Source organism: Dermacentor silvarum, chromosome 11 (assembly GCF_013339745.2).
Source record: "Dermacentor silvarum isolate Dsil-2018 chromosome 11, BIME_Dsil_1.4, whole genome shotgun sequence".
NCBI lineage: Eukaryota > Metazoa > Arthropoda > Arachnida > Ixodida > Ixodidae > Dermacentor > Dermacentor silvarum.
Window position 1 is genome coordinate 72,613,063 of NC_051164.1, and position 14,303 is coordinate 72,627,365.

The 14,303-nt window shown below is 46.3% G+C and overlaps 1 protein-coding gene across 2 annotated transcripts; it reads right to left on the bottom strand.

The window, feature by feature from the left end:
- Window positions 1–790: 790 nt before the first annotated feature.
- LOC119432394 (sucrase-isomaltase, intestinal-like) lies at window positions 791–14,006 on the bottom strand. 2 transcript variants are annotated; one of them, XR_007464463.1, is made up of 8 exons: window positions 13,735–14,006; window positions 13,165–13,221; window positions 11,874–12,001; window positions 11,248–11,333; window positions 4,624–4,673; window positions 4,357–4,518; window positions 2,863–3,790; window positions 791–2,817 (listed from the first exon to the last, which is right to left on the bottom strand). XR_007464463.1 is itself a non-coding variant. In XM_037699561.2 (7 exons), exons 1-7 carry the CDS (start codon window positions 13,948–13,950, stop codon window positions 3,713–3,715), a joined length of 777 nt encoding a protein of 258 aa, XP_037555489.2. In that variant the 5' UTR covers window positions 13,951–14,006; the 3' UTR covers window positions 791–3,712. The 2 variants fall into 2 exon arrangements, 1 of the variants encoding a protein (XP_037555489.2); XM_037699561.2 differs by having other exon boundaries at window positions 791–3,790.
- Window positions 14,007–14,303: the final 297 nt, after the last annotated feature.

Sequence of the window (14,303 nt, forward strand, 5' to 3'; positions counted from 1 at the left end):
GTGTCTGGGACATCACAGCGCTATTTTTTTTTTTTTTTTTTAGCATCAACGATGAGAATCAGAAGACCGAAAGAAAAACAAAACTTTTTTAAAGCGTTTGCGGTGCAACTGGGCGACAAAAAAAAACAGATATCTCAGTTCGGTAAACTGCACCTGATACTCTAAACCTGTGAAAACCAGAATGTAAACTTACAGCTTACGGGAAAGTTCTGCTGCGCTTACTACTTTACTACACCATTCTACTTCGCAAAAGTAACGCAAAATAGCAATATCTTTGGTCACGTGCCGTACGCCATTTCTTACGCATTTAGACAATATAATCGGTGCCATTTACGCGATAACAGTGTCTGCTTTTGGTGCGGAATTGTAAAGTTATGAACTGGACGCTTCAATTTTTTCAACTGTACAGTTCTCGACCACATTCATCGAAAAAAAAAGTTACACGTAAAAAAGTTAGGACTATGAATAAAAAAATATATTCACAAAAGTAATCGGTATTTGGTGCAACATTAGTATTTGGAGCAACTGCAACCATTTCATTCAAGTTTCCTTAGTGGTATTCGAATGAAAGCACCCATACGTTTTAATTCATGTTTGAATAGGGTGAATCCGAGCTAAATGTTTCGTCTCACTTTCCCAAGCGTTCGCCGGCAGTACAGAAGCTCGCTATAAGTTTTAAACAAAACCGAACATAGACACCATTATTTATACGAAAATTTTCTTCAATGTCTATCGGTTCATAAAACGTCAATTCTTTTTAGAATTCTGTAGAGTGACCTCACAGCTTGACAAAAAGAGCCGTACTTGAAGCAATATATACTATGACATTTATTTTCACACTTTCTTGACACCACACGTTTTAGCGAGAAAAAAAAAAACGTTCTTCCACATGATACGGATTTTATTTTCCTGGCTCGAACTTCGCCCGGCACTACTCGGGCCCAACTGGCAGTTCGTGGCGGTTATTAGCTCCAATCTGTCTCGGCGAACATTGGTGGCTGGCAGTAGGATTCAAACGCTTCACCTCTTGTTTCCGCCTTCCTAAGTCACTAAGAACACTCTGCATAAACACTTATCGCCTACAACAGTCAACCGATAGAAATTTCGCACAGCAAAAAAAATATATATATGTTCACTAGACAAACAAAGCATTTCGCTTCCAATACCACACGTGGGAGGGCGCGCAGATAACCACTAATAAAAAAATACTAAGATGCGTACTAGTACTGTACAAGTCAACAGTAAGGACATTAAGTGGTCACATTAAATGACGTTGAAAACAAGAAGTGGTTTATTAGGCATTTTAACGCACACACATGCACACTCACGTTAGGATGCGAACATATCCATCGGCTTCATTCCATTCATAGCACAATTTGAAGGGAAGCTACCGTTAATATGAAACACTTGTTTCCGCATTCGTTTCCATACAAAGAGAATTCATTCACTAGACTGCCTGATTTATTTGCACATTCACACTGTTACATTACTTCGTAATCCCCATCACAGGAAAATTGTGGTCCAGCAAAATGGGCACCCATTAAGGTAAATTCCACTCTGCTTATCTGATGAAGGCATTACCCCCGATTACAGAAATCGTCACCCACGTAACAATGAATTTATACCGTAAAGTCTCGGTAAGCAGAAATCGCTTAAACGAAATTACCGCTTAAACGGAACGGCAGCGTTATGATTGGTTGGTTTTGAATTAAGGCAGTGCAATAAACTAGTACGGAACCACATTTTTTTTTAACCTGCAGGTGGCTTTTGCTGGCTTTTGTTGGTGCCGTCGTCAGTGTGGCCCTATCGTGATTGTGGCTTGCAATGTTTTATTTTATATTGTATGTGTGTATGTATGTGCTAGCAAGGTCAATGAGCTGTAACCTTACTTTGCGTTTCCGATGGCGGCGCAAAAATTGCCCCACATTGCGTCACTTCGAAAGTGATTGCTTCGAAAGTGATTGCTTTTTACTAATTAACTTTTATTTTGCAGTCATGCTTTGTAGTGCTAGCTGTAGTCAGCAAGAAGAAACTTTGTAAGGAGAAGCTTTCTAATGATACCCGCCAAACCTATTACCTGCTGTTAACAATAAAATACCCGCCCCTTTCAAAAGAGCATCTTGTGTAGACTTGAGCTCAAACTCTCGGCAAATGAAATTCCTTATAAACGGAACTTACTTCCTCGCTTCTGGAGGTTCCGTTTAACGAGAATCCACTGTGCTTTACGCGTGGCTTATGGTATGACTAACACTCGGCACCATTCGGCGTGCAAACATTCAAGCAAATGAAATATTTCGTGCGCTTCAACGCCGTGAAATTCCAGAAAAAGCATACGTTACATCGCGCGAATGACAAACGTAAGCACTAAATACGTCGCGCGCCATTCCACACACACACCACCCTCGTTTTGTCTTTTCATGGCAACACACGTGACACTCTTCTCATTTGTTCGCTTAAACGTTACTCCGTCTGCAATATAAACAAAAGGCTCTTCCCCCGCAAGAAAGATAAATTAATCATACGAAGGCAGGGAGCTTAACCGGACGTAGTTCCGGTTGCCTACCCTGCACGGGAGAAAGGGGTGGAGGACTAGAAAGAGAGAGAGTGGAAGGAGAGAAAGAGAGGCGAGCACAAACAAAGTAACCGCGTACACTATACAGGACTAGCAGGCGGCGTTCTTAAAGTCTATCATGAAGGCCCATAGGCCGCAGGAACCTTAGTAGCGCGAATAAAGCCTCTCTGCGCGGAGTTTCTCTGGAAGTTCTGGCCTAAAACTTGTAGTTCTGACAGTGGACGATTATCCCGTCGGTCCAGCAACTGTGCAGATCACTTGCCTCTCGGCACTAGAGCGCGGCCAGACACATATAATTTGTATGAGCGTCTCATCGCAGCTGCATGTGTCGCACGTGGGGCTGTTTGCCATTCCAATGAGAAATAGCTAACTATACTGCTACCTCAAGATGTTCGGGCAACATGCGATACCGGAGTCACGACTTACATTCTATCAGAATTTCTTGCAATTACGCAGATAGGAAAATGGCGTTGCGATGCTGTTGTATGCATGCAAATGTCGGGTAGAGGGGGGTGTAAGACTGACCTTCTTGTCAGAGGAGAGGGGCCAGGACACCTAGAAGACGCGGCACAATTATCAGCGCTGCGTTGTCCCGATATATTAGTCTCTACTAAAACAAGCGTATAAGATGCTGTTTTTTGTATTGTAGGCAATTATTCAAGAATGACTGCTCGCGGTAGGGTGCATATTCACATCAAAATTTCAGCCGCACTACCTTCGGCTCGCTGAATGAGGGGTAAGACGAGGACCGCGATCATTATGCCCGGGTTTCAACCTTCAACCACAATGGGTTTTTCGTTTTCCTTGTTCACCTGTTACATTATATGTGAGAAAGCATTAACACAAGTTGATGAACCACATTTTCCATGACGGTCCATTTGCGAATAAGAAAGAAAAAGGTATCGCTGGCTCGGCCATGGCAACGTATCAGGTCGAGCCACATGCAGCGCGTACCGAACCTTTCATGTACCGGCATTCAAATGTCACAGCGTCCGTTAGGAAACTCGCACGGGCGACGTCACCATATTTCTGCCAATGTAGTACTGTAAGAAACTCTCTGTTGCATTCCTCGAACAACGCATGTTGTTAAAGGTCCAACTGCGCATGGCACTGATAAGACTCTCGTAGCCGTCGACTATTTCAGTAGAGTTGCAGAACGGCCTCCGTAGCCATGCTGTTGAGAGAGCGTAACTGCAGGTTCACCGTGACTGTCAGGCTCTGCAAATAGTAGATCTCAGTCAGTATAACCGCAAGAAAATTCTGTAATCGTAGCGTCGCTGCACTGTCATAACCTTTAAGCTGAGGCTAAAGCTTAGGATGCTGAAGGCAGCTTCTCATCGCGGTCCTATAGCTAAATCTCAAAACTGGTACAGCACGAAGCAAGATGGAAGGACGAGAAGACGACGCGGACAGGCCGCTTACTGCCAACTGAAATCTATTGCTTGACACGGGTGTTTATATAATGACAAAAAGAGAATTAAATATTGAATGACCAGCAGAACACGAGTTTCAGAAATGTTGTTCAGTTGGCAGTAAGCGCTTGTCCATGTCTTTTTTTTTTTTTTAGTCCTTCTGTCTTGCTTTGCGCTGTGCCACATTGAAGTATGGAAAACCAACTTGTCCACCTTCCTAGCTAAAACATTGCCTAAGGAATGGTTTAGCCTAGGCTCTTACGTTTTGCACCAGGCATGTGTAAATTGCATGTGCGTGCGTGCGTACGTGAATGAATGAATCAAAGTGAAGAAGCTTGCTAAGGAGCTACAGAACAGAGAAATCTTGCTGACCTTCTTGGTGGGGTCGTGGAGCACGGAATTCTGAGACAGGCTGTTCTTGTTCATTGTCACCCTCGTTGGTGGAACGTCGACATCGAAGAACACAATGTTCCTGACCGTCGCATTTTGTCGCGTCCCGTTCCCAAAATGGCTGATCGATACACGCAGGAGGTTCTGAAAGTAAAGATTGCGCATTAACATGACTGTCTCTTGAGTAACTCGGTTGTTCAAAAAATGCAGCATCTCACGCCAAAAAGAAAAAACGCGGTAGCACTTTACCTGAGCTAGAATAAAACTGAAGAGGTCATACTGGTTTGAATCAACGGTTCCTGAAAGAACATATAAAATGCAAAAAAAATTAAGAAAATTAACCAGTTGCACAGTCACAAAAATAACCTACCCGCATTCACCTGGGAGAGTGAGGAATTGAGTAAATAACTCTGGCTTTATTTATTGCTTATATTTTTGCTAAATGGTATCAAAATCTGAAACACACTCAGTGACACATCCGGTCATTTACTATATATACGTAGCGGTGCCCCCTGGGGCCGGCGAACAGGGTGGTCTACCTCTCTAATATCATATATAGAACAGGCCTGAAAAACCTTAATGTCGAAGCTAGATGTTATTATGAGAAAGCTATCCCTCATGTATCAAAGGCCAACCTTAGAAACTTAACACAAAAAGTCGCAGTTTCGCCCGAAAGGCGAAACATCGATTGCGATAGCAAATTGGGAGGCAGCTATACGAAGTAAGGATTGTATATTTATCGGCCCTATAAACTTGTAAACATTCGCTTACTAACTAAATTAACAAGCATAGTGTCAGGCCCACACATGCAAACATTGAAGACATCTCACTCGATGACCGCGCACACTCGCTGTCAAAACGCTGGATTGAGGAAGCGCGGCTGCAGCAGCGAGCGAATTGACCTTCGTGCTGCCGCTCGCTTTAACGTGAACTAAGCGGCGAGAACACAGCTCACACGTAGCTATCAGCATTCGGTAGAACTTAACGCCCCCCTCCCTCCCTCCATCCCTCCACCCCGAGCCTTCCACGCGATGAAGGAAGACGGCGCGCTACTTCCCCGCTTTCATCCCTTGAGTGCGCAAGATTGAACCACCATCGTCGGCTCACCCTCGCACGCTTTCACTCGTACATACAGCATACGTAGGGCTGTTCGTTTTCGGGTAAAACCCAGTTTTACTCGATTTTTAAATCCCGAACATATGTTTCAGGAGAATCGGGTTAAACCCGATTTATCCCCGAATTCAAAAACCACATATCGACCTATTAATAACCGACCTCTCTTCCTTTCCGTGACCGACGACGTAGATTCGCTTCACGACGAGTTTAACCAGTACTTGCTCGAAGCTTGCTCCACAGACACAGCTGTCGAACTAATTGAGTATTGGCATGACTTCACCGCTCGCTACCCCAGGCTAGCAAATGCTGAGCTTACATTGTTGTGCCTAGCTAATGGAAGCTGTGATGTCGAGAGAACTTTCTCTCAGCCGAGATACGTTCAAAGATCGGACAGGTCCCGGATGGAAACCGACATGTTGCGCATGCATATGATAATGTATGTTAACACGCATGTGTAAAAAATCGATCACCAGGTTTTTTTTAATAAAATGTTTCCTTTCCTAGAAGTTATCAATGCTCTTTACTGTGATTATTACTTAATAATTTCCAAACAAAAGACGAACTTCGGAGTATTTGCTAGAAAACCCTGATGTCCCCCCGATTGCCAGCTTAAAACCGATCCCTAGTTTTAACGAGTTGGCGTTAAGGAGCTCGTGATACCCTCCGATTAAAAAATAAAAACGAATGTAATGTATTACTGAGTACATTTTTAAATTTAACCCGATAAAACCCAAATTTCGGAACGCTTCTACAAAAAAAACTGACTTCTTCCCGATTATGAACTTGTAAAATAGCACACGATTTTTACCCACCGAATTTTAAAAAAATATTGTTGCAGGAAGAAAGCAGGCCCACGAGTGTAGAAGAATGTATATTTACAAGCGAAGAAATATGGCGTTCAGGCAACGGCCAGAGTCTTCGTCTTCCTCTCGTTCGCGTCACCTTCTTCTTTCCCTTCACCGTAACATCACCCTCCCGGTGGGGTTAGCTCCGTCCCGGTGCAGGTTATGGAGCGGCGCTTAATGGGGGGACATAGGGCTTGAGCCTGGCGACGTGAACAGCATCGCTGGTGACGTTGGGAGGCACTGAAGGCTGACCGACTGGGGCGATCTCGTATGTCACGTCGGACAGTTGTCGTAAGATCTGGTATGGACCAGAATAACGGGAAAGTAGTTTTTCCGACAAGCCGACGCGGCGTGAAGGCGTCCAGAGAAGGACAAGGGAACCAGGTGAAAAATGGTGGCCTCGGTGCCGAAGGTCGTAGTGTCGTTTTTCAGAAGCTTGCGAGACTGTGAGGCGATGACGGGCGACCTCTCGGGCCTGGGCGGCTAAGGCAATAGCATCGCGAGCGTAACCAGTGCTGGATGATTGTACTGCGGAAGGTAGCAACGTGTCGAAGGGCAAGGTGGGGTCGCGGCCATACAAAAGGTAAAATGGGGAGAATCCGGCAGTATCGTGACGGGACGAGTTGTTTGCGAAAGTGATGTACGGTAAAGCGACGTCCCAGTCGCGGTGATCGTCGGAAACCTACAGGGCCAGCATTTCAGTTAGTGTGCGGTTGAGTCGTTCGGTGAGGCCGTTCGTTTGAGGGTGGTATGTGGTAGCGAGCTGGTGTTCTGTAGAACAGGAGCGGAGCAGATCATCGACGACCTTCGAGAGAAAGTAGCCGCCGCGATCCGTGAGTAAGTGGCGAGGGGCGCCGTGGTGCAGGATGACGTCGTATAGTAGGAAGTCGGCGACATCTGTAGCGCAGCTGGTTGGCATCGCTCGTGTAATGGCATATCTCGTGGCATAATCTGTTGCTACAGCAATCCATTTGTTTCCTTTCATAGAAATGGGAAAGGGGCCAAGGAGGTCGAGGCCCACACGGAAGAAGGGCTCTGTAGGGATAGCAATAGGTTGAAGCAAACCAGCAGGAGGCATAGCAGGCGTCTTGCGGCGCTGACACAGGTCGCAAGAAGTGACATAACGGCGTACAGAGCGATAAATGCCGGGCCTAAAGAAGCGGCGCCGCAGGCGGTCGTAAGTACGAGTGATGCCCAGATGTCCAGCAGTACGAGCGTCGTGAAGTTGCTGGAGCACGGCCAGTCGAAGGTGCTTTGGAACGACTAGGAGGAGCTCCGGGCCATCAGGACGAACACTACGACGGTATAAAGTTCCATCGCGCAAGGTGAACATCCGCAGAGACGGGTCATTAGGCGAGGAGCTTAGGCGTTCCATAAGTGTTCGAAGAACAGGATCTTGGCGTTGCTCGTCGCCAATATGGAGAAAGCCGGAGAGAGACAGAATACTGATGTCCGAGTCTGCATCGGTATCGTCCGGTTGATCCACGGGATTGCGGGACAGGCAGTCAGCGTCTTTATGCAGGCGCCCTGACTTATACCTAATAGAAAATGTATATTCTCGTAGACGCAATGCCCAACGTGCAAGTCGTCCAGTTGGGTCCTTCAAAAAGCAGCAGAGGGCGTGATGATCGGTTACGACGCAGAAGCTCCAACCGAAAAGGTACGGCCGAAATTTCGCGACCGCCCATACGAGCGCGAGGCATTCCCTCTCAGTGATGGAGTAATTTCGCTCGGGCGTGGAAAGAAGGCGGCTGGCGTAAGCGATGACACGGTCGTGGCCCTGTTGACGTTGAGCGAGGACAGCGCCGATGCCATAACCACTCGCGTCAGTTCGTACTTCAGTAGGCGCAGAAGGGTCAAATTGTGACAGAATCGGGGAGGTTGTAAGCCGCTCGATCAGGGTAGAGAAGGCTTGCTCCTGCAGTGGTCCCCAAGAGAAAGAGGCATCTTTCTTAAGAAGGTCAGTGAGAGGGAGAGCGATGTGGGCAAATTGCTTCACAAATCGCCGGAAATAAGAGCATAAGCCCAGAAAACTACGGACATCGTTTGTTGAACAAGGTACAGGAAAATGGCGCACGGCGTGGACTTTCTGTGGATCAGGTTGGATTCCGGCGGCGTTGACGAGATGGCCGAGCATGGTAATTTCACGGCGACCGAAATGGCACTTGGAGGAGTTTAGCTGAAGGCCAGCCCTGCGAAACACGGAGAGTATGGTCGTGAGGCGCCTCAGGTGGCTCTCAAAGTTCGACGAAAACACAATCACATCGTCGAGGTAACAGAGGCATGTAGACCACTTCAAGCCGCGCAGCAGAGAGTCCATCATGCGCTCGAATGTAGCTGGCGCATTGCATAATCCAAAGGGCATGACTTTAAATTGGTACAGACCATCCGGTGTGACGAAGGCGGTTTTCTCACGGTCCATCTCGTCGACGCCAATCTGCCAATAGCCGGAGCGGAGGTCAATTGATGAGAAATATTGGGATCCGTGAAGGCAGTCAAGAGCGTCGTCAATGCGAGGCAGGGGGTACTTCACCTGTTCTTGGAATGTGCACAGCACGTGTGACCATTGCGGGCCATTATAGCGTTGTTTTATTTATCGTCCTTGAGCACTGTCCACACGACCTAATTCTCGGCCTCGACTTCCTTTCGAAACACTCTGCCCAAATTGACTGCTCCGCAGGTGTTGTACAGCTGGATCTGCCGCTTCCTGCCGACGCAGACGCAGACGTAACAACTTGTGCTTCACCCCGCTTATGTTCTGCTGAGTTTGCAAGGCTGTCTCCACAGGTGGCTACCATTGTCCTCCTGACGCCCTGTCCTCCCGTACCTGATGGCGAGTACGTCGTGTCCCCGCTTACTGACGTGGTTTTGTCACGAAATATTGCCCTACCGAGCACCTTAATCCGGATCCTCGAAAACTGCGCTCGGGTGCCCATCCTGAATTTTGGATTTTCGACGCATGTGCTGCCACACGGTATTGCCGTCGCACTTATCACTCCTTTGGAAGAATTTGAGATTTCTTCTTTGGCCTCCGAATCCTTCCTGAGTACCAACGCACCTTTGTCCCCCATTCCTTCGTGCTCGACGCCTGCGGACGATGTTTGTAAGATGATCGCCCCTGACCTTCCTTCCGAGCAAACAACAGCTCTTCGTCACCTCCTGTCATCTTATCGGGATATCTTTGATTTGGACTACCGTCCACTTGGTCAGACATCTGTTGTCACGCATCGCATCAACACCGGTGACGCCAGCCCCATTCATAGGCGGCCATATCGTGTCTCCGCAACAGAAAGGGCCATAATCCAGAAAGAGGTGGACAAGATGATGGACAAGGACATCATTGAACCTTCCAGTAGCCCGCGGACATCACCGGTTGTCTTAGTAAAGAAAAAAGACAACTCGTGGCGCTTCTGCGTTGACTACCGTCACCTCAACAAGATAACAAAGAAGGATGTTTACCCCGCACCTCCACCAAAATGTTGCAGGAAGAAAGCAGGCCCACGAGTGTAGAAGAATGTATATTTACAAGCGAAGAAATATGGCGTTCAGGCAACGGCCAGAGTCTTCGTCTTCCTCTCGTTCGCGTCACCTTCTTCTTACCCTTCACCGTAACAATATATATATATATATATATATATATATAACCTGAAGACGAACAACCCAAAGCATACGGCTCGCGGCGACGATGTTATCGCCCTTGGACTTTATACGGAACATCATGGTGACGCCGACTGCAGAAATTTGCCTGAAGTGTCCATATAATTGCCATCGCAATAAAAAAAGTTGTGATGTCAATATGATACGAGCGGAGGGGAGGAGTATATGCTAGCTTTGGTAACTTCAAGAGCGGGCTTCCCTGACAGTAAGATGCAACAAGACGGATCGATAACTAGGAGGTTGCATGCGGGTGCGTTATTATTTTATTGCGATAGCAATTATATGGACACTTCAACTGGATTTCTGCCGTCGGCGTCGCCGTGAGGTTCCCTATAGATAAAATCTTCGCCGCGCGCCGTATGCCCGAGCGGAAGCGTGCGGGGACGCGCGCTATCACGGAGAGCGAACGCACTCAATCTCCCACGCGCAAGCAAGAAAGCGGGAAGCCAGCGCCGGAGGAGCGGGGGGGGGGGGGGGGGGGGGGGGCGCACTTCTACTCTGCCAACAACCGCACTCGTCGCTCGCCCGCACCGTCTCTTATCTCCACACGGCTCTGACCTTTATGCGCCGTGCACTCGCCGCTCAGTTTCCGTTGAAGCGATAGACCGCACGTACCTTCGCCCGCTGCGGCGTATATGCGCTTGCTGCCAGCGTTTTGACAGTCGTTGTCTGCAGTCATTCAGTGTGATCTATTCATGTTTGTTTGTGCGCGCTCACACCACGCTTGTTCATTCAGTTAGTAATAGTCAGGCCACATTTTCTAACGCACGCTACACATGCAATGCTGCCCGGATCGGCAGTGCAGCGCTACAGGTGTGTCCCTTCGCACGCGCTGCCCACGAGAAGCGCTTCTCATCAACACCACCGTTTCACACGCGCCTTCTCGTGGTCATCGAGTCTCTCTTCATGTCGGTCTACTTACGCCGCAGCACACCTGCTTACTTAATCAGCTCATGTTTACTACAATTCATATTGCTACCAAAGCCGCTCACCTTACTTCGTATGACATTGCTGTGTTGCTATCGCATTCATTGCTTCGCCCTTAGGGCGAAACTGTGACATTTTTTTCATTACTTAATCTCTTGCGAACCGTTTAGGCAAAGTTTGTTGCAACAGTGATGCTTGCTGCTGCAATTTATATTATATACCTCGCGCACAACAAGCCCGATTCGTGCTTGCATTAAAATGCTTAGATTTTTCTAATTGCTATCCGTGGCAAACTTGAGCCATATTGTTACAAGTTGTGGATTCTTACCATGAGATATGCCGTCGTCAACAAAGAGTTCACCGGTCGCGAATCCGTCTTTGGGGTAAACATAAAGGTCATACGGAACTTTTGTCCTGAAAGAAAAAAACAGCAACCAAACGCACACAACACAATTAAAATGCACTCTTGGGAGGCGGAGCTTCATATGAAGCGTTTACCTCACCAACGTACAGACAATTTCATGTTATCATACATATAAATGCCGAGCGGGCTCTGACGTGTTCACCGTACTGTGATTTCATTACGTCATAGGATCGTCCTCACACAATTCACTACAGCCAAGCCATGTAACTTTTACGATAAACATACGCACACGTGGCAAAATGACGCTAGGAGTGCGGCTACCTTTATAGAAAAGTTATGCAGCTTTCAACGAACGTTAATCACTCTATATCAAGTGACGCTTTATATAGGGCACTCATATAAAGTGCTCGTCCTTTATATAAGACCTCACACAACCTTGTCGTCGTGGTTCCTTTGTGAAGAAAACTGTGCACAAGAGAACACTAACATCACAACCACGGTTAACATTCAAATGTACTATTTAAAGTGTGCTAGAAACTCGCATTAACATACAACCCATCTGACTTGCAAAGTACGCTGAGAGAACTTACCTGTCCATGGTGTTTTTCAGTGCGGGCTGAACTGGAAGCACCTGTCCTCCCCTAACGTGGACGAGTAGTGTTGAGTTCTCCGTTATACTACGGCTCATCATTTCCGTAGATCCGTCTTTACGCAATCCCTGTAAAGGAAAAGAGACGGAGCATACGTTTTGTTATGTGCCGAATCCCAGCTGAAAACAATGCACTTTGTATAATGGAGGCCTTGGGGTATCGCATATTGCACATTGCACTCTGTGTGTCATTGAACATTGCACTGCTATCTTTCCTCTCCATGACACTGAACATACGACGGTGTTTTAAAGAAACGTATTTTCTAGGTATATGCGCCAGCCAAGCTTAGGGAAATTAATTTACCGTTGCAAATTGATTACATTTAGTGTTAAATATAGCAAGCTCAGTTTTAGAAACTCTTGGTGCTTCTTTAGTGAGGTTACGTTGTTTGTGATTAGAGAATATTGGTGTGCTTATACGCCTCTGCCAATACAACAAAAGCCTGAGAACGTTTCTCTACAAAAAACCTGATGTGTGTTATCACCTCAGGTCGCTAATGTAAATTTGATGTTAAAAGTAGTTAAGTGTCTATACGTAAGTAATTAAGCAGGAGCTGTTCTTAATTTTCTCAGCATAAATTCTGACGACTGTTCTCTACTGAGTGACTGCTGCAAACTTGACGGTATAAATAACTAGTTGTTGAGTTTGTGTTACATTTCTGATGACTCGTCAGAAACACATCAATGTGTAAATACAAACTAAATTACAATTATTGCAAGAGTAGTAACTGGTGGCTGCCTAAACGCCTAAGGACGTTTCAGCAGTTCCGCACGGCAACAGAATACTAGTGAAGTGACAGACAGAGTGTGAAACAAGAGACAGCAGTTACGACCAGCAGTACTGGAAGAAACGGGAACCTCGTACAAAATTTGAACACTCGCTCAATTTAAACAGACATAGTGGGCACACTGAGTTGGAAATGTGCAGCGAAGAATGAGGAACGAACACGTTAAGGTCGCTAACATCGTAACCCAAGTTCAAGAGGGCGCACGTCATTTGGAAGCGTGACCAGACGAAGTGCCAAAAGAGCCTAGTAACCAGAAAAAGAAATATCTCAGTATCGTCGAGAATGCACTGAAGACAAAAGTTGATTGTGAGGAAAAAGCAGGTTCTGTCTGCTTTCGTCTGGCTACAAGGTTGTCTTTCCTTCTTCGCTATTAACTGCTAAAAATTCAATTTGACGTGGCGTAATGAATCCTAAGCGAGGGCGTTCGTGCTCTGAGGTACTCACCGACGCAAAGTCGAACCAGACGTCAGGCGGGAGGTAGTAAGAGTGAGTAGTTGCATCCTGCAAAAGTACAATACCCGGTGGCGTACTCAATGCTGACTAAAAAACGTGATTTGATACTAGCTCGCATCTTTTTCTTGCAACTATTTACGCGTTTTAGTCACCTTCTTATTAATATCGAAGCATTTCAATAACCTGTCGGCCTATAAAACTAAAGAATCATTGGGGCGTTTAAAAGAAACATAAAGTAAGTGAATTCTCTCAGCTACGAACAGGGCTATCATTACAATCTTCAGCCGTGCTCTGTGAAAATTATATATGGAGAAGCTTATGATCCTCTCGTTCGCACAACTAAAAGTTGGTGAACTTGATGAACTTCTCGACTTTTAGCAGTCTGTAGATGAGAATTTTATTGTTTACAAAATTTGAGTGACCAATATGAATGGTTTGCTTTTAATCGATAAATAGCTATCGATAATCACTCTCGATCGATAGCGTCATGCAGTGTGGACAATATTCAGTATTACTGCACCATCCTTATGACGATACAGAAAAGCAATACAGTAATCATACCTCGTCTAAGATTGGAGAAAATAAGATGGAAGAACCCCACATGAACTGTTCGTCGAGGGCATAGGTGGCTTTAGTCCAGCGGAAACCTTGAAAAAACAAAGGTAAAGCGGCTTGAGAAGGGCTTCCATGTTTAAGTGGTATCGTGCACTTCGGCACGAACGTACCGATTTCAACGCGCGTGCCAGCAAATGCTGTAACCGTTTTAGGTTGCAGCATTTGCGACGTTTACTTTAGGTTTGTTTAATAAGTCGTCTTAACACCCTGTAATCCGAGCAACATCTGCACACGTGAATGAACCGTACACGTCATCGTCATCAGCGTATGGTATGTCCACTTCTGGACGAAGACATCGTCCAGTGATCTCCAATTACCCTCGTCTTGCGCCAACTGACGTCATCGTATGTCTGCGAATTTACTAATTTTATCACACGACCTAGGTCTCTGCCGATCTTGACTTTCTTACTCTTCGCTCACTCCGTAACTCTAACCGACCAACGGTTACCTGCCCAACGCATTGAATGGCCAGCCCAACTCCAGTTCTTAATCTCACCATATAAGTGGTGGGAAAG